Source organism: Hemibagrus wyckioides, linkage group LG16 (genome assembly GCF_019097595.1).
Source record: "Hemibagrus wyckioides isolate EC202008001 linkage group LG16, SWU_Hwy_1.0, whole genome shotgun sequence".
In the NCBI taxonomy this organism is placed as follows: Eukaryota; Metazoa; Chordata; class Actinopteri; order Siluriformes; family Bagridae; genus Hemibagrus; species Hemibagrus wyckioides.
The window spans coordinates 13,696,006-13,717,729 of NC_080725.1; the positions used below are offsets into that span (position 1 = coordinate 13,696,006).

General features: G+C 39.7%; 1 protein-coding gene across 1 annotated transcript in view; it reads left to right on the forward strand.

Annotated features, from left to right (window-relative positions):
- Positions 1-1,259: 1,259 nt before the first annotated feature.
- LOC131366507 (CXADR-like membrane protein) overlaps positions 1,260-21,724 on the forward strand; it is a 38,809-nt gene continuing 18,344 nt past the window's right edge. Inside the window, exon 1 of the mRNA XM_058411001.1 lies at positions 1,260-1,567. Within this exon, the coding sequence (XP_058266984.1) occupies positions 1,531-1,567 (37 nt within the window). The 5' untranslated portion in view covers positions 1,260-1,530. The remainder of the gene's footprint in view (positions 1,568-21,724) is intronic.

The window sequence follows — 21,724 nt, forward strand, 5'->3', positions numbered from 1 at the left end:
AAGGTTGGATAAAGCATAGAGCAACTTGTCAATAAAACCCTAAAAAGGTTCAGGAAGTCTGCAGAACAAACAAGAAGTACCCTATTGCCTAAAGGTGAGAGAGAAGTTCTTTGTGTTGGAAGAGGTGGAGTGATGGTGTTCTTGGTGCATTAAAGTGCAGAATGATGACATTCTTAGTGCAGGAGGAGGCAGAGCAACATCATCTGTGGTGCAGGACGAGGTGGAGGGATGGCATATTGAAAATGTAAGGTACACTTCAGGTTGGCACATTGTGTACAGTTCATCTGTCACCAACCATCTGTAGCTTGTTTGCTTACTGCAAAGTCATCACCATAAGTTTATTTTGGAATTCTTTTAAAAGCATGTAATAACTATAGTCAGTTGTGTGTTATCAGAATCTGCTGAGCACATGAAAAGAGTGTAATTTGATTAATCAGTACCAAAAGTCTCTTAATGCACATTACACTAAAGACTGGTTGAAAGGAGCAGATGGTTAAAAAAAATGTTGTTGTGCTTATGTCTTTCCAGCTAGCGAAAGGTGACACTGCTGAAATGAGCGTATTGTTTACAACATACATTATTTATTTTCTAATAAATAAGTGATAATGATTTAAAATGAGTAAAGCTGCAAATTTCTTGACGAATTTGTATGTTGCTATGCAACAACATCGTTACGCTTGATAGTCATCTGCATACTTTATGTATTAATGTGATTAACTGTCCACTAGGGGGCAGCGGAGAGGCAGAACCTTCGTAGCTGGCTCTGGAACCTCTTTTTTTTGGCTACTACTTTTCCTTTTGCATGTCAGCGATAAACATGGAACCAGTGGAGGAAGTTATTGTTATTGTTTGTCTTGCAAATACAGTGGAAATGCTGGTCATTGAAGGCCATTACATCGACATTGTCTTGTTAACGAACAGTCTGTCCATCATCCTACAGCGCCCCCAATGTTTATGATGGTATTGCACCATAGCTTTAATTGATAAAGAGATGCTCCAATCGGCCAATGTGGCAGCCATCTTGGATAGTCGCATGGATAGACTTAAGACTCAAAAATATGTATTATTCTTTTAGAAATCAAATAGAGATGTACAGTAGTAAACAGTAATAAATCTGGACACATATGCAGGTGCCTTACAGAGAGTGTATGCGGTTTCAGACTGTAGAGGTCCCCACTTCTCCTCACACACTCACACACCTCCACAGCTCTCGCACTGCGCGCGCTTGCGTGTGTATGTATGCGTATGCGTGTGTGTGTGTGTGTGTGGGTTTTAACAGGAGCGCACGCGAGGCAGGACGGAGCGGTACGTCCTCTTCGGGGAGCAGAGAGTGAGAGAGAGAGAGAAGCGCAGCGGAACTTTCACGCCTTTACATCGTTTTGGTTGTTTTTAACAGAGAGGATGCTCAGAAGACGCTGCGGCGTTTCCCGAAGTCGCGAGCTTGCACAAACTGAGCTCTGATACGGTTTTTAATGAACCGGGCTCATCCTGAGCGCGCGATCACATCAGGTCTTCTACGGGACTCTCGCGATGTCCGCTACCTTTGGGTCCCTGCTGCTTCTTCTGGGTAAGTTTCAGCTTTCTTTGCATGAGCAGCTCACAGCACGAATTAACTGATTTTATGTATTTTTTAAATCTGTTTATTAACCATTCACTTCCCTTGTTGCTTTTTTTAAATAAATACTTTACATACTTATTTATGCATTCGGTTTGCAGTGTTTTACATACTGTTTAATACTTATTTATCATGTAATGTAACCATTTCATAGATTTATTTAATCTCCTTCGTTTCCATATTACAACAAAAATGTATTTACTTAGTAATTAATTATTTATTTATTAATCATATAATTTGTATTCATCATGCTTTTTTATTTACTTACTTGATGTATGTATTTTAATATGAATGTTTTTTTTCCAATTTATTTATTTATTTATTTATTTATTTAGTTACTTACTTACTTAATTTTATTTTGTAACTGCAGTGTCTCAGATGTTTTCCACATTGCTGACTCCCTACAAAATCCTCTTTAAAAAAAAGAATCAATTTATTTCCCCCGCTGATTCAAATGCATACTTTCAAACTATTTCCATAATTGATTTGATTTACTTTATTACTTTTATTAGCGTGTTATTATGACTCATTTTGTAAGTGCTTGACTGTGTGTCTTTTTGCCCCAGTGAGTCTGTGTGTAGGTGTTATGATTTACTTTTGATTGGTTTTGAGCTGTTGTTTTATTAATCAGCAGTGTGAGTCACCATAAAAGTTGAAGATGGATGGTTTGTGTGGTTGCGTGATTTAGTGCTCTGCCTCATAGTGCAGACATGCCGACATCACGAGACTCCGTTGTTAAATCATGACCTGACTCAGGAGCCTGGCTTCATGCCGCCGGGAATTTCAGCGGGGGGGACACGACTGTCTGTTTTGGGCAGAACTGAAGAACTGCCTCAGCCGCCTTAACAAATCGGACTCACAGTCTCCTGTGACAGTGCTGAAAACCAACACTTCAGATTCTGCAGTAGCAGTTCTGCAGAGATCCTTCAGCTGTGGTCCTGTAGGTCTGTGATTGAGCAACATTTGGGAATTTCAGTGTTTACGCTCGTACGTCTGATCCGAGCTGTCAGTTTACTCTGTATACAGTCACACTCAGGTGCATAAAGAGTGTCCAGTGTTTCAGTGTATTCCAGCTAGCAATAACACTACCCCCACACTGCCCCAAACCACCTCACACTACCCTTCACACTGGCTCAAACCACCTTACACTGCCCCAGACCACATCATACCACCTCACACTGCCCCAAATCCACTTCAGATTGCCCCAAACCACCTCATACCACCTCACACTGCCCCAAACCACCTCACACCACATCACACTGCCCCAAACCACCTCATACCACTTCACACTTCCCTTTACACTGCCCCCACAACATCTCACACTGCCCGGAACCATATTGTTACACCTCACATTGCCCCAAACCACTTCACACTGCCCCAAACCACCTTATACCACACCTCCTCACACTGCCCCACGCCACATCACACTACCCCCACACCAAGTCAAACTGCCCACACACTGCCCCAAACCACTTCACACTGCCCAACATTGTCCCAAACTGCCCTACACTGCCCCACCCAACCCCCATACCACCTCACTCTGCCCTCATAGTGTCACAAACTGCCCCACACCACCCTACACTGCCCCCACACTTCCTACCCCATGTATTTTTAATTTACAACAACTCTCACTTTTAATGCATTGCTCATTTTTAATTAAATAGCCTACTTTCTCTCATTGTTTGATGAAAAAAATCTTTCCTGCTCAAACTGAACTTAGTTTCACGTCCTAGCAGGCAATCTGAGAAGATAAATCTTAAAATAAGGTTTAAAAAAGCGTGTAACATTGGAGATGAAGACGTTTTCTGTAAGAAGACATTTATTTAACAATTTAGGAAGGAGTCTCCCGCATCAGAGGTAAAGCTGTATTTTTTTTCAGAAAGGCTAGTGAGGGAAGAACTGTTTATAGCTGCTATAACGTAAGTGATGCTGTGCTGTAAGAAAAATAAATCACTTCAGGATGTGCTGTTATATGAAAATAATCACCTCGGGGTGGGGGGGGGTTAATGGGAACTCCTCTATGTCGTATCTCACAGCATGTCAGGCTCGTGGTTCTCTCAGTGTGTTCATCTTGCACACATATTGATTTATTTTGTTACTGCAGTCCTGCACATTAAACAGTGAATCAATTGAAAGAACAAGTTAAAGACAAGTTAGGGTCTATATTTAGAGCCGGATCTCCGGGGGCAGCTGATGTGTCTGTCAGATGCAGCGAGGACACAACTAGGGGTTAGGAAGTGACATGGTGCTGCACACTAGCCCTGTTTTCTCCTCTCTACACTCTTCTTTCTGTCTTCCTCATTCAAACATCAGCAGGAAACGCTCAGCTAGTTAAGTGTATATATATCGGCTTGGCTTGTTTGACCCTGTATGTTCGTGCCACGACCCCTCGAGGTGATTAGCATTAGCGGCAGGTTCCATGTGGAACTTGGAATGCCAAGCAGCTTGGCATTTGACCCTTCATTACTTAGTCATACAGTTTTTTTTTCTGAGCCAATTAGCTTAGTTTAGCTTCTTGGACTGGATTTATGCTAATCCTTACTTCTATGTAGCTAGCATGCTGCTCACGCTTAACCTGTGTCTAAACATAACCATTAACAAATGTGATTTTTTATGAAATTGCAATAATTTTATAAATAAGCTTCAGACCAGGATGTTATTTAGAGGCGTGGTTTATGTGCCTGTCACTTCCAGTGAAGGAGGCATGCACTTTGTACCTGTCAGTCCAAGGAAAGGAGGCGTGGTCTCTGTATATCAGTGCTAAAAAGGAGACAGAGTCACTCAGTCTGTTTGTCTCAGTGAAGGAGGCGTGGCCTTGGTGCTTGGCAGTCCCAGGAGAGGAAGCGTGGCAATAAAATTATATTATGTGTTATCAAAACAGCCATAAAACAATCATAGCATGTCATGCAGGTGGAACAGTGTGTAGGATAGTGACATGTAGTGTGTGTGTGTGTGTGTGTGCTAATGAAGTGCAATCTGTCATAAACCTCAGAGGATTTGTGTGGTTGTGTGTGGTGATGTTGTGTTTCAGAGTCTCTGGCATGAGGGAGTGTGTGTGTGTGTGTGTCTGGTGGGAGGATGTGGATGCCACTCTGATTTGGCCGAGAGCTGTGACACAGCTCTCGGTGAGCGACGTCCTCCTGCTGAGATGTGCTCTGCTAATTAAAGACAGCAGTACGTCCCTCTGGGGACTCTCTCACACACACACACACTTACACATGAACTATGCGAAGCTGGACTTAACACAGAAAGTTCAGAAATAGCCGTTAGCGACCGCTTTTATTAGAAAGCACACTCCACAGGAGGGACGTGCTACTAGAACTACTACGACTCCCAAGAGTGAAGTTCGGAGAACTTTCATAAAAGTAGCCCAGATACACACACACACAGAAACATCTTGTCTATGGGGAACATTCTGGAGAACACACTTGTGTAAAGCATCTTGGAAGCAGACTGCGGCTTTGCTCAGCGTGTGATGTTAGATTTTGTAAACTTTAATAAACATTGACACGCTTCAATGATGCAAACAAATCATTTGATTAAAGAGAAGAACGACTCTGAGATTCTAGGGGTCTGTCATCCTTCAGAGTAAATGAGAGACACTGAAGCCACACCTCCTTCAGTGTGACTGACAGACACTGAAGCCACACCTCCTTCAGTGTTACTGACAGACATGGGCGATTCTAGGATTTTCATTTAAGGGGGCTCAGCCCCCAATGAGGGTATAACAGTAAAAATAAAAATAAATAAAATAAAATAAAATAAAGGTTTGACTAACAGGGTAGGATGGTAAACATATTGCAGCATTCCACTGTATTGCATAGATGTGTATAACATTTGAGTACTGAACAAGCCAAATATGAGTCTTCCTGATCACAAACACACACACACACTTGTCCTCTGACCCTCGCTCTGCGACGCCGCAGTCTGCGGATTGAAGAGCACGCTGAAAGGGCCGCCGTTTTCATATGAAATTTAAAGGGGACTGAGGCGATCATAAATTTGTGTACAGTTTATTGAGAATTTTTAGGGTAGAAGATGTTCGCTAAAGCCCCCTAAAAATGGCCTAGCAACACCCATGCTGACAGACACAGTGGACACGCCTCCTTCAGTGTGACTGAAAGACACAGACGCCACGCCTTCTTCAGTGTGACTGAAAGACACAAAGGCCACATATATTTCATTAGGAACTGACAGGCAAAGCAACCACTCCTTCTTCACTGTGACTAACAGGCACAGACACACCTCTGGCACCAGGTACTAAAGAGCACAGAAGCCTAGCCCCCTTTTTGAGACTGACATACATTGGCCACACCTCCTTTATGTAGAGCGGCCCCACTTTTGATACCCTCTTTTGAGACAGACATTGGTCACGCTTCTTCTTCTGCCTGAATTATGAAGAGGTCACACCTTCTTCACCAGGTATTCAACAGGCATGGTAGACACGCCCCCTTTTACACAGAAGCCATGCCTCTAACCGACTAACTGAGAGATCATCACTCCTACTGCCAGGCATTGCGGCCCAATCCCCTTTTTGGGATTGACACAGTGCACAGTGCACAGCTCCTTTACTATGAGTTATTCACTGGTTTAACAGATATATATATATAATTGTGTTTTTTTAGCTGACCAAAGGGAAAAAGAAACACAAGTACAATATAGTTGATAGGCTCAATTTCATTAAAGAATTCTGTTTAACGACCCAGAAACAAACCGAAATAGTGGCACCATCTGTTCAAAGAGAGAGAGAGAGAGAGAGAGAGAGAGAGAGATTGGAGGGAGGAAAAGTGCTAACATTAACTCTCTGCAGTTTAGGCTCAGGTAAACATGAAACGTAATAAACAACAACAGCTTACACACTAATCAATCACTGTTTTGTGGCATAAAAGCTTTCAGCGATTTATCTCCCAGATAAATGAGCGTAATGCTAATCGTCTACGTGGACGATCATTCTTCATCTCATGGCCACACACTCTGCTCTTATCCGTTTCTCCACAAACACAGTGTTCGTGTTCAGGGTGGACGAAAAGTAGCACATGCTTTTAATAAAGCTGTGTTTTCTCTGTAAACGTTCTCCTCAGGTAGCCTGGAGCTAACGCTCTCGCTCTACTTCCCCTCCCCCAACCCTGACTCCTGCCGTGAAGCAGACCTGCCAAGTTAACTCGTAAATCGGAGGGAAAATATTTTCATAAACCTTTGCAAATAAAGCAATTCAATAGAACCTCAGTCATGTTGTTAGCTACAATTTACAATCATGCTAACAAAATATGATTCTTAAATTTAATTTCAGTATTTTACAGACTGAAAGGATTACCCATAATGCACTGTGAGCAACATGAATAAAACTGTAAAATAGCGCAAGAGACTATAGCAAGGTTTACTATATCTAACTTTAGCATGATCTCTACAAAAGCTAACTATCTGCTAAACAGTAACTGCTAAATTTTCACTGAATACTAAGAAAACTGGTCCTTGAAATCCAACACTGTAGCCATGACAACAAGCATAAATAGTGTTTTAATATTAACTTGTTGCTAATTGACTAGAATAAATGAATAAATGACTGGAGAAACAAATCGTGTGTTCAGTTTCTTTAATAGCAATATGTTAGCAAGAATGTTTTTGTGGTAGCAAGAGTTTTGCTAACATAATGCTAATGTTAACTTTATGAAAGGTCTAAACCAACTCAACATCTGTTCTTTTCTTGTTTAACGTTATACATAGCCTGCAAGTTAGCTAGTGAAATATTAACTAGCACCACACATTTATAACAGTGAAGCAGGTTTTCTTAACTTATTTACTTTATTTGCTATAACATTTTCATAAGCTATTATAAACATTGCTGTAATGTCTCTGTAGGCTAGATTTTAGCTTGCAACAATTATGCTAACGTAATGCTAACATTAAGTTATTATGAATCATATAATTTAGTATAACTTTTTTTTACTGTTTCACCTCCTGATGTTCGTCTCTTATTTTCTTCTTTCACCTCATACATCATGTAGCATGCTAGCTTGGCAAAATATCATCTTGACATGAACTAATCTGTGATAGTTCAAAGCTATGACCTCGAAACAACATCCTGTTATGTTTTCTTAACTTTTGCTCTAGAAATGTTACTCTTACTGTGTCAGAATTTAGCTTAGCACCTTGATGCGTGTAAAATGCTAGCTTGTGTGCTTACTTGGATTTATACCATGACCTCCAGAAATTATAAAACAACTTGTGTCAGGATTTCTCAGTGTTGGATTTTAGCAAAATGTAGCGATAGCTAATAAATAAAAGATAGCTTGGGTGATGGTGGACTGCTTCAATACCTCAGCGTTTTAGGTTAGCATGGTTTTTTCATGTTTCGTGAATGTTTTTCATTTTAATGATGGCTTTTTGGAAGAACCTTTCCTTTCGTTTCTACAGCTAGTCCACGTACACAGGTGGTTTGAATTATGTAAAAAAAAAAAAAAAGAAACCATTTGAGGAGAGTGAAGCAAATCAGCACTTCCTGTTTTCTCTTTTTCAGTCTGGCAGTAATTTAGGTGCTCATCTCGCACACAATTTCTGGGTTTTGTGGGCAGTGAGAGATGGTCAAGGACCAACTACACTGTTCAACTTACCCCTATTCCTTATATTCAAGTTGTCATACCAACAAATAATAGAAAAAGATATATATGTATTGTAAAGATAAAATCCTGTTACCTGAACAGATCCACATCTACAGAATAAATAAAACCTTCAAGTCACATGTTCAGCAGGAAATGATATCATCCAAATTTCCTGACAATCACGAGAAGTACTTTCTTTTTTTTTTCTTCTTCTTTTTTTTCTTTTTTAAGTAAATAAGTATGGTTTGGGGTACAATTGTCTTGTTAAATTGGAAATAAATTCTTAGATTAAAAACAAAATAGCCCTGAATGCTAGATGCTAAAAAAAACTAAAGCTCAAATGTAGCCTGTTTTGTATGTAATAAAAAAATTATTAAATGTAAAAAAAAATAAAAAATTAAGAAACATTTTGAGATGGGGAAAAGCACATGTTCTTAGATTCACTGTTAAAAAGTTATTTAATAAAAAATCAAATACACGTCTTTTTAAGAGGTGGAATTGTTAAACGATCATTGACTTACGCTGATAAAACACGCATTTGTTTTTTTTCTGGTTGTGATTTAAAGTTGTTTTTTTCCATTAGTTCCTTTTGTAATTTATTATTTAAAAAAAAATCCCTCAGCTCTTAGCATTCCGTAGCCGCCACACGCTACGTGCACATCCTCCACATAGCGCCTGCTTGGAATAGCATGCTTGGCTCTGAAAGCCTTTATTTGAGCAGACAGTCTGGTATTATGTCAAAGACGGCAGTTAATGCAGGTGCCGTCGTGTTTCCACCACCTCTGCACGCTGAAGCCGTCGAATCTCCGTGTTTATTCCAAGCTCCTTTACCTTCCCCTCTCATGCCGCTTGACAGCGTAACTGCAGTGCAGCGAATGGCAAAAGCCGGAGGTCTCTGCATGTTCCAGCGCTCCGGCTCGGCATGCGTCCACATGTGACATTTAGAAAACAATGTGCCATTTAGAGTACAGGACACCGTAGTGACATTTGTGTTGGGCTGAAGGAGACAGCTGAAATAAACGATTTTTATTTTCAGGCTGCAAGGCAAAAGCACAGGTTTATGTGCTTGTTCAAATACTTAATTGGCAAATGGGCAAATGGGGTAAAGTTAATCTGACTGCATTTCATTGGCTCTGTACATGTACTCTGCACAATGACAATAAAGTTGAATCTAATCTAATCTAATCTAATCTAATCTAATCTACTAGTAGCTACTCATTTGCTTGTACAGTGAATAATAATTATATTAACACTACTACTACTACTACTAATAATAATAATAATACGTTTGTTGGATAAATGTATGTATCTGTTCAGGATATTGAATATTTTTTTGGAAAGAGTCTCCAGTCTTCCGTTGTTGTTTTATTTTAACATAAAATAAATCATTATTTTTTTAATTAATTTCAAACAATAATGAGAAAAAATGATATGGAGAACCTTATTTATAACATGAACCTTCAAAATTCTGCAGATGTAACTCTAAACGGATAATAAGTATGACATCCTGTTTGTTTATACAAACTGGTTAATATAAGCATTTAATGTTCATGACATGCTGTTAATGGAAAATAATCAGCTGTGCTTTTTGGTGCTTCATTAAACCACTGTGTTTGTTATTTTCCCACATCACCATGTTCCACTAGATTACAGAGTCCAGTACATTATAAGTGTTATGCTTTTTTTCTACCTGAAGTGATCTGTAACTAAGTCAGAACTGGATTAAACCAGTTCCAGCTGGTTTAGCAACTTGTTCTCACAAAACTTAAAGAGTTCATATTGTGCGAGTGGCCATCAGAATCATCAGAACCACTAAGCGGACACGCCGCTAGGTCCAAGCGCAGGGCGTGTCTCTGTTCCATAAGCTGCTTGTTAACAAGCCAATTAAAATCCAGGAGGGGCAAATGGGGTAAAGTTAATCTGACTCAACTAAACAGCTGCTGATTCTCTCTCTCTCTCTCTCTCTCTCTCTCTCTCTCTCTCTCTCTCTTTCTCTCTCATACACACACACACACACAGAGCTTCTTTAACACTTAAGCCGCTTACTCGTTTTTTGTTTTTTTTATCAGCTTGGGTGTGATCTGAGAGAGGAATCGTATTAAGTGCTTTTTTTGCCGTAACACAGCTTGAGTGATCGCTTTCTGCCAGGACGATAATTGCCTGTGTTTGTGTTTTAGCCGCTTAATAACACGAGCAGCAGCTTTGTGGAGCGGCTTTGTAGGATCGCTGAGCCTCTCGCCGGCTAATGTGGATTTGGACGCAACACAAGAAGTCCTTCATCCTTCCGGCTCGCTGTTAGCATTAGCTGTTCTACTGTTCTATATTATAGAGCTTGTTCTAAAACAGAGACGAGGTCTGATCTTCCGGTTCTCCGCCTCTGTGTAACTGATGCTAATGTTAATGTTATTGCATAACATTTAGAAGTGCACACTTTCGAATGTTAGCTGACTACTGCAGCTAGCAATCACTATGGCTAGTCTTTAGGTGAAACATAATTCATTTCAGAGCTTTGCTAGCATTTATAGCAGATATTTCTAGCAAGGAATTGTCTGTGTGTGAGTTGATAGTATGCCTAGAACAGAAAAAAAACACACAGTGTTATGTCTTAGCGAACGTAGCTGACAAGACAACCCATTTTCCAAAGACATGACAGCGACTCCGGATGGTGTAACCGGGTTTACGTGGGCGCTAACAAGAGGAAAGCCGGCGCAGCGTCGCCGGTGTGTTGCTCTGTCACTTCACTCCCTCTGTGCTGTTATCCAGGTCATCATTACAGGCTGCCTTCTGTCCACCCCCCTGCTGAGGAAACAAGACACCTACCTGAGTGCATGCACACACACACACAGAGTGAGGTATTTCATTTTCGGTGTTTGTGTGTGTGTGCGAGATGTAGTTACTCATCCATCTTTTTAGGGCTGAAAGGTTCTGTATTTTGTGCAGGCGGGATTTAGAACTTTCACTCTTACACAGCGCCGACACTGGAGACTCCTTTCTTAAAGTTTAAATCCATAAATGTAAGCTACACGAGTTCCTGAGGACCAGTCGTTGCTATGGAAACACTAAAGCATTACCTGGGAGGCCAGAGTCGGGAAGTCGTAATTACATAACTATGTGACGTAATAAGTGAGATGAGGAAACGACAAATTTACCATTGAGTCCACAAGGTTTTCAGAGAAATCTAGGATCTCAGTGAAATCTCCCACTAATCCGAGGGCATTAATACACATCAAATCCGTGTGCCACTGTCAGAGCCGCTGATATAGCAAACGAATGGACACATAACGACCAATCAGATTGGAGCTTTCTGCAGCACTGTGCAAAAAAGCTTTCAGCAGCTTTTAATGGCAATTCTGTGATCCACACTAAGAAAATTCTCTATGTTTTTTCTTTTCAGGGTGTTAAGACAATCCCTTACTTGATCTATATCTCCATCTCTCTCTCTCTCTCTCTCTCGCCCTGCTGTATGATCTCGGGTGTATTGGATTCTCCGGTATCGAGCGCTGCCTGTACTGCTCACTGCCAGTAATATAACCTTCCCTTCACCTTACTGTACACACTGCTCTGCTGTTTGTGTGTGTGTGTGTGTGTGTGTGTGTGTGATTTTTGATGAACACGGCAGCTCTGTGTGCTAATGAGAGGCATGACTCAGCTTACATGCTGCGATCAAGCTTCTCACGTCCCGCAGAATGCTGACGTGGCAGAGAGAGAGAGAGGGAAAGAGAGACAGAGGGAGAGGGGTGAGAGAATCCATATGAAGCTCTGAGAGAAAAATGAAATGATGCATAGGTGTCCTTTTCTGTCAGACCCTTTCTTTCCCACCATCTGCACATCCCCCTCTCCTCCTTTTTTTCCTCATCTCTGCTCTTCCTTATCTCTTCCTTAACTCTTCCTTATCTTTTTCTCTTTCCATCTTTTCTCACCTTCTTTTCACTCATCTCCACCCAATTTGCCTTCTTCACCTTCATTTTCTCTAAATCCATCCATCCAATTTTTCGCAGTTTTCTTTTTTCCCCCTCCACCACCCTCTCTTCTTGTTTACCTCCAACCCTGCCTCTTGGTCTTCTCTTTCACCCCATCTCTGACTCTCTTCCTTCTCCCTTTCCTCTTTCCTTCTTTAAATCCATCTCCATTGCTTTAACTCCTCTCTCTTCTGCTGCTTTACCTCCATCACAGCTTCTATCTCACCTTCTTTACCTCCGCCTCTTCCTCCCTCTGTCTTTCTCTCCCTCCATCTCTGCAGTGTTGGCACATCTTGCTCATAGTTCAACCTGTTCTAGCATTGCTGCTGCACTGTCGACAAACCCCCCCATACCTCTACCCCTCTTTCTCTCTCTCTCTCTCTCTCTCTCTCTCTGATACTTCCTTTCTGTTCAAAGACCCCATCATTGCTGTATAATCCTGTTCTCCATCTCTGACATTTTTATGAGAGGATACTCTCTCTTATAATAAGCCACACACACACACACACACACACATGTGCATGCCACAGCATCCGTTGCATCGTGTGGCTACTGTAAAATCCCCCTGAGTGAAATGACACCAAGGCTACTCTGCCTCCGGGAATGCCATCCATCTCTCCTTCTTAAGTCAGCAGCTTTTTTAATCACTCTCTCTCTTCCTCCTCCTTCTCCTCTGTTGATTGTTTAAGCGGCCTTACTGCACCGATGCCAGACTGCCGGGTTGCTTCCTCACTTATTTCCTCACAATCGCACTGCAGCTACTGAGATGCTGGGTTGCCAAATACGTCCTGATGGAATCATTTCATTAAATACTTCAAGTTATTTCCAGGACAATTCTGTTTTTATTTCTAACCCTGCACACTTTCACTTTCTAAAAGGGTGAATTGATCCACAGCAACTTCCTGATTGTGTGTTCTGTACTTCCCATCATCTGTCCTGTTGACCTTTTTTTTTTTTTTACATGTTGTACCTGGATCAAATTCCAGGTAAATTCTGCAATACAATTTTGACCCAACATTTCACTAATTTGCAAACATGTCATGTAGATTTTATGCTTTAACATTAATGTCATTAAGACATTTCATGTGTAAATAATAATAAATTAAATCAATAGCTAATTTGATGGTTGATGAAATTCAATACATTTACAAGCTTAGAAGAAAACACAAATTGTAGTTTAAAGAAGACACATGAAGCAACTTATATATCATTTACATTTACATTTCTGGCATTTGGCAGATGCTCTTAACATCTGTAACGTACAAAAGTTCTTTGAAGTCTCTATCAGCGAATACATTAAGATAATATAACATGATTATAATGAAATAAAATAGTGTTTTAATATATTTTTGTTAAAAATATGCAACGTGCTTTCTGTTTATTACATTTCATAAGTCTATGGAAATCCATGCAAATCTATGAGGGGGGCACTTACTTTTGGAAAGCATCTGGATTGCACACTGATCTAGGAGCAGTGTTTGAGTGATTTCATTTGTAGTTGTTATACAATTTTACAAGAAGAAAATACATATATATGACTGTTATAATGTATAAATTAACAGCAACAAAAAAAAGCTAATCTCCGAAGTGATTCCTGCCCGTTTCCTGTCTCTTTATCATTCCTAGCGTAATTCCTGGCCGTGATGACGCTGTTTTAAACCCTGGACGTATTTAGCGCTGGTGTGATATTGCAGTAGGTGGCAGCGTTGGTTCTTCTTATTAAAACGCAGCACAACATGTCCTCCTAGTCCCAGGTGTCCATTGGTGTTTCTTTGAAATACCATCAAGTGACTAGCATGATTTATTTTGCTTCTCTTTTTTTTCCAAAAAAAGGCGTGAGGGCCAATTAGTTTTGGGAGCTCGTTAAGAAGAAGAAGGAAGACGTGTGTACCGTGGTGTGTGGATTTGTTTTCAGAGATTTTTTTTTTTTAAAAAAGCTAGGTATTTGAAAAACAGGAACATGTGTAAAAGACATCTCCTGACCAATCAGAATCGAGAATTTGAGAGTGACATAACAAACAGGCTATACAAATTGGCACCAGGTTTGAGGCGACACTTTCAATTTGGGACCTTGGAGATCATCAGTGTTTGGTGAAACTTCCATATGGGGCATTAGCATCCAGTTGGCTTTGCCATTACTCAGCACATGAGGCTGTAAGGCTGGGCGGATGGATTAGCGGCGGGTCGAGCTGTTATCAGCGGGTAGCAGGATGTCTCCAGCAAGTCCGTGACATGCTGCTGGTGCCATTGGCAGTCGAGACGACCTTCCTCTCAGTCTGTTCAGCCTCTCCATGGAGCATTGTCAGATGTAATGCTTGCAGCTTTCCATTGATCATGGAAATTGGAGCAGGAACTTTAAACCCATAGCACATTCTGGCATTCTTTGCCCTTCTCCAAAATCCCATTTGATGATCCATGGATTTGAAGAAGAGGCCTTTATTTGTCAAATATACAGCATATCCCAGGTTGTTAGGAAGAGTCAGTGCGCAGGGTCAGCCATGATACAGTACCCCATGGAGTGGACAGGTTCAAAGTCCTTGCTCTTGGTGGTGGGCCTTGAACCCCTGATCCTTAAACATTAAGCCTCCACAGATTTTCGAGTTTTGTTTGCTGTTCTTGCTTTTCCCAGATACAAGATTTCCCCTCTCCCCCTAAACAAATCCAATCATCCATCCATGTGAAGCAACATATGCCACCATGAGATCTCCGTCTGTCTATTTTAAAACGCTGACGCTTCATCTGGAGGCTCCACCAATGCTGAAGCATCATCTATGCTGAAGCAACGTTGATCTCCAACACATGGTGGATAATTATAAAGCACAAAGGTGCTAAAACTGCAGAAATCATCTGCTATTCTGGCTGAGATCAGCGAACCAGGTATAATATGGATGGACTGTTCATTTTTTCCATGAAGACTACAGTCTACGCTACTGCTGCTACTACAGCACTGCAGGTCGGCAAGCGAATTAGCGCGCTAAACTCCTAAACGTTATTCGGCTCACACTGCGAGGCACATGTGTGAGGCTAGTTTAGGTCTGAGTTAATTACTTCCCCCATAGACGAGCTCATCATATTGAATCACAGCTCCCGTAAGCATTTTTAAACAGCAATATCGTTTTACCGACTTGCTGCCACAAAGCTCAGAGGGATACTTTGGGATTAGACTTATGAATTGTTATTCATCAGTTAAAATTGCACCATTTTTCACGTGTCATAACACTTTAAAGAGCTCATGTAGTTAATCACCGTGTAATTGGGGCATGGAGACGACTCAGAATGAGACTAAACAGTTTATAAAACTCAGATATATACAAAGACCTTTAAGCTAAGAGAGACATCAAGAGAGTCACAAGACATTTAATAGATCCTTATTCTTCAAATAGGATCTGGCCAAGGACAACTTTGTTTAGCTTGCAATCATCCAATCAGCTTGAAGTACAGTTTCCTGAAACAGTTTGTATTTGTGTAATACTTTTTGACATGGACAAGCACAAGCACTGTGCAGTAATCCCTGGGGGAGTGTTTTCAGCATGAGGAGACGTGTGGTTTATTAAATAATCAGACGTGCTCATCTTAATGAAGGGGCCTCACTGAGTACCCTGCTGTTTAGGGAAGGAGGGAGAAAGGGAGTGTTTTTTGGCATGGAGCCCAAGCTGCTTCTTTTAGCCACATGGCAGTTCCTCCATCCGAAACAGTTGCAGAGAAGAGTGTGCCGAGAGTCCAGACATTGATTACATCAGCGAACTTTTCCATCGAAACAATCCTCCTCTTTTTTTCCTCCCTCGTCTCTGAGTGCTGATGCACTTTATCCGACTGTTTTCTGCACTGCAGTCCCTGTCTCTAACTCTAAGACTACAGACTGGAGTGCTCTATCTATCTATCTATCTATCTATCTATCTATCTATCTATCTATCTATCTATCTATCTATCTATCTATCTATCTATCTATCTATCTATCTATCTATCTATCTATCTATCTATCTATCTATCTATCTATCTATCTATCTATCTATCTATCTATCTATCTATCTATCTATCTATCTATCCCCCAGTCCAAAGATGTGTTGTAGGCTGATTGGCATCAAAGTGTGTATGTAGTGTGTTCTTTAACATTCATGTATATGTAATTGTGTCCCGTGATAGGTTGGTATTGTGTCCAGGGTGTCTCCTGCCTTGTGCCCTGACTCGCCTGGGATAGACTCAAGGTTCCCCTTGACCCTGTGTGGAATAAATGCTAGATGGATGGATAGATGGATTCTTAGCATGTGTAATCAGTGATGCACGTGGTACTGATGCTGCCTCACAGCTCAAGGATTCCTGCTTGGATCCTGATCTCAGGTGACTGTTTCTCAGTCTCTTCCTTGTGGGTTTCCTCATCTGTGACCCTCATCTCCGAAAAACATACCAGGAGATGAATTAGTTACAACAGGTACAAATGTGATGTACCACATCCAGGATGTATTCCTGATGACATATGTAGTGTTGCTGATGTCCTGACAAAGATTAAATGCTTACTAAAGAGAATAAACAAATGAAGATTTGATATTTTATCACATTGTACATGGGTCAATAGATGGATGGATAGGATTCAAATAATAGTCGTTTTTGGAAACACAATTTGGTTTCTGTTTTCTTTTGATGACTTCTTGGCCAAAAAGTCAGGGAACCACTTGGATGGAAATCTAAGACTCACACAGTGTACAAAAAATGTCTGGCAAAACATGCCTTTTCTATTCCACAGTCATGATCCAGCACATTTATTTATATGCAGAAGTGTGTTACTCTTGGATCTCCTACTGTACTCCACAGGTTCTCTCTCCAGGTCCTAGAGAACCCACGGCATATTTTAGTGTTTTTCTTGCTCTTACACACATTCGGAAGGTAGCGAAGGTCAGATAATTAGCTGATTTGTTCAAGCAAATAGTTCGAGAGTACAGAAAACACTCAAATCTGCAGCACAGTTTCTCCAGGAACAGGGTTGGAAACCTTGTGACCTACCGTTTGGATCTCTTAAAAACTCTGGAGTCGAACCTTCTAGGGCAACTATTTATACATTTTCAAGTACATTTGGAGACAGAAATGTACAGAACCCCCTTTCCTAACAGTCTCTCAAGAAGACTGGCACACACAGTGACTTTATTCAAAATAAAGGAAAATGCCTCAGGCTCTCGCGGATGATCGGCTTTAATGATGAGTCGTGACTCTCAGTATATCTAAGTAAATTTACCGCATGTATACGGAAAATGGACTCTTTATGGGAAGCCTTACAAAAACCTTTGGAAAGCTGCCAAATCAGGAAGCAAAGCAGTACTCCATGTCTTCTTGGTGTGAAGGACAATCAGTGCCATTAGAAATCTCAAGCTCTAAGAAAAACACAGTCATCTTTTTTTTTTTAATTTTTTTTTTTACTTTTTCCGCAAGTGCTCCGATCCAGCCTGATGTAAGCCTAGGTATTGAATTATTGAGAATAAATAAGCTGACCTTTGCTCATGGTATGAATCAAGCATCGGTGGTGATGTGGGGGTTGGACATGGTTGAACAGATTTACAGGGGCTATGTGTAATAAATGCAGGAAAGCTCAGTGGGCAGAAGTGCTGAGGCTTAGAAAGTCCATGATCCATTACCTAATAATTCAGCTAAATGGTGGACAGAAAGAGATACAGGAGAATCTGTCCATCCTAGTCTGTAGGAAGCCTGGATTTGTGCTTTAACAAACTTTTCAGTAGGCTTGTTATTATGCAAGTATCAATTTCTTCAAAATCATAGCTCATACGTCACATGATTCAGTCTCGTGACCAATATCTTCTTCACTACACTTTTTTTCTGCTGTAACTAAACATGCTGTCATCCAGAAACTGCCTGTTCTTCTGCCATTAAAGGAGGATTTCTCACTGATGCCTGTATAAGGGCCGGAGTGTGAAGATGTCTGCTCGAGATGTCTCATAAGGTCACGTCCCTCTTCAGTGAACACAAACAGTCCACAGGAATGCTTAGTGTTCTGCTGGGATGATGATTTAAGACGTCGCAGCTCGGATTTGTTCTCGTCTAGTAGTGGTGCAGATGGCTTCCGAGTACTCATTCCATAAGTTCCTCAGAGGTTCTCAGGATGAGGGTTAATGGTTTTAGATTTCTACAGGAAGCTTTCTTTACTTGGCAGCTTTACTAAAAAGAAATGATCCATTAGGGAGCTAGGAGAAGTAATACATAATAAATAAAACAGTTTCTGGATCTCATGAACTGCATGCATGTATTCTTCATATTTAATGGTCAATATGGGTTGGTTTTGCTAGTTTAGCTTCTTCATCAGTTCTTATCTTGTTTTCTGTGCTTCCTTATTTGTCAAACAAGCCACTAGTTCCCACTCAGCTGCTGTTTGCTGTCAGAAAACAAAACATCATCATTATGCCGGCCCTGCTGTTGAACCGTGAGAAGGAAAATCGTCCAAGTCCAGGGAGCAAAGTTGTCAAGAACCATCTAAGAAAATGTGAAAAATTTAAGATGAATGTTCCACCTTAGCAAGCAGTGCTGCTGTCAGTCCAAATTTACCCTGCTGTTTACTTACAGCTTAGTGACATTCAAGCTCAGAGATTAAAAATTCATTAACTGTAAAATATGTTGTCAAGCTGGTGGCTGGTGGAGTATGAAGCTGTTTTTCACAGCATGTAAGTTTTACCTATAGATAACTCGCAATAATTACAAAGGCGTTAGTCATTAAGAGTCTGTTTGATGTTGGAAAGCTTTACAAAGCACTGACACTGGAGACTCCTTCCATAAACCTTCACTATAGGTTCAGATAATGATTTTTTTTTACATGAGTTTCTCCTCCAGCAGATCTCCATCTCCATGAAATCCATAGATATTTTAGTACTTGGCTTTTGCTAGACTTGAGTTGTGGAAGGGAGAGAGGAGTATAAATCGCAACTGAGCTGCTGGAATGCAGGAGCCGGAGGCTGTAATTTACTCACGAACGTCAGTGCGAACCTCCTGCTGCTTTCCTTTCTGATCAGCGTGCATGCTCGTGGATGATTTGGCCATTTGTGGTAATTGATTCGACTGCATAAACGCAGTCACGGCGCTGGAATTAGGCCGACCTCGCGAGAAGGAACTCTTACATCATCCAAGTGAGCTTAGGGTTCCTGTGACCGAGCTCAGTGCTAACGAATGCGTCATCACGTGCACTCGTTTCTGGTTCTGAGGTTGTTATTTCAGCAAAGCTATTAGAGGAAGAGTGTTAATGCTTTGGCTAAATAACATTAAGAAATCTGTATTTGGTGGAATAACCCAGATTTGCATGCGTTTTGGCTCCATGCTCTCCACCAGTTTCTCACATTGCTCTTGGGGAACTTTATACCACTCTTTTTGCAAAAAAAGCAAACAGCTCAGCTTTGCTTGATGGTTTGTGACCATCCATCTTCCTCTTGATGACATTCCAGAGGTTTTCAATAGGGTTCAGATCTGGAGATTGGGCAGTGGTCTTTTATTTTTTTCCAGAGCTGTATATACATATATATATATATATATATATATATATATATATATATATATATATATATATATATATATATATAGATATATATATATATATAGATAGATAGATATATATATATATATATATATATAGATAGATAGATATATATATATATAGATATATAGATATATATATATATATATATATATATATATATATATATATATATATATGTATAGGGAGCCATATGCACAGTGTCGGCCATCACACACCTTAGATTTTTCGCCACTGCAGTGTTTCCTCTCACACACTGTTTAGTTCAGCAAAATTAATATTGTGTGTCTGAGTTCATTAGTAAACGAATCAGCACAGCACCATTAACTTCACGCTAAAGGTCAACCGAGCCCAATTTTCATTACGGCTGATTGCTCACTAAAATGATGTCGTCATTTACTGTATATCCTTGAGGCTTTAATACACAATAATGTAATAATCCTGGCTGTGTGTGTGTGTGTGTGTGTGTGGGTATGAATTCAAATTTTTATTCTTCAAATACTCAACAGCTAGCAGGTTTTAATGAAAGCTAAATATCACAATTCACTGTGCTGCATTTTCTTTTGCAAAGTATAAAAATAGAATATATATATTTTTTTCTGGAATCTGAAAGCCCTAGTGGCAGCCCACATGTGGAATTCCAAACAGCGAGTAATCGGAGCTGCTCGGGATCTAAGCCCCAGGCCCCGGAGCAGTGAGGCAGAGTTTACTTTAGTTCTACTAAATGCATTTTAAGCAGCGATTTTCGTTTCCTAAAATATAATTATGGGGAAAATAAAAGGCTCTGATTCCAGCAGCTCTGTTTATCTGGGTGTGTTGTGTTACGTCCCTGATCGTGTTTCACATCTTTAGGAACGTTTTCAATTCAGAAATCCTGCAGATATCCTTACTGAAATGAAACTTGATGAATAAATGTTTGGAAGTCACATTTCTGAAAGGCATAAATGCAAATAATGAGTCATATGTCATATCAATCAGTTTTATGTGCAATGAAATAGTTTAGACAACACATTTCTATAATGTTTTTTATTTTAATTGATTTATTTGTCTGATAAATATCTCCACCATATCTTATACCTATTTTTATTTTATTTTATTATTTTTTTTATTTGTAGATGTTTTATTTGTCATAAAGCATTTTTTAAATCAGCATATTTTTATTTGATTTTTTTAATGTTTTATTTTATTTTGCTTTTAATTGTTTCATTCGTAATGAACCATTTTTTATTTCATTGCTTTTCTATTCTTTTTAAACTGTTTTATTAGTCCTCAACATTTTTCAGATAAATCACATTTCTGCTCTATTTCTTACTTTATATTTTCTGTTTTATTTCATTTTATTTTTATTTGTATTATCTGCCATGTGAAATTCCCATCAAATTTCCACCATATCTTTTATTTATTTAATTCTTTTCCCTGTTTATTTTATTTCATTTTATTTTATTTTATTTGTCAGATTCCTTCAGATGCATCAACATGCAATATTTTAGATATGTTTAGATCATATTTTAATTTGAATTGCTATTTGTTTTATTTGTCATTCCAAAATCTTTATATACTGCAACATTATTTTCATTGCAAATATATTTTATATTTAAATATATATATATATATTTGTTTGTTTTCTCGAAATTTATTATATTTAACAAATTCTATCGTTTGGAATTGTGGATTTCCATCATATTTTTTAAATCTTGTTTTTTAACTGCCATGTTTTTATTATTTATTTGTTTGTTTGTTTGTTTTAGCCCCATCACATTTCGTTATTTTATTTATTTTTATTCCCTCTACACTTTACATTTTCAAGCCTAGCTCTACACATCACCATTGTCTTCAAACGCCTCGCTTTACCGTCGTCGTGTTCTGCATGCACTTTTCCTTTCAGTTAATAGAAATAGATTGTGGACAAAGCACTCAACAAGGCCAGGCAGAAATGAGATTTTACACCCCGACGCAAACAGAAAATCCATTTATTTCGGACTCAGGGACTCTGAGAGCTAAAAGGGGATGCACATTGATTACATTTGAA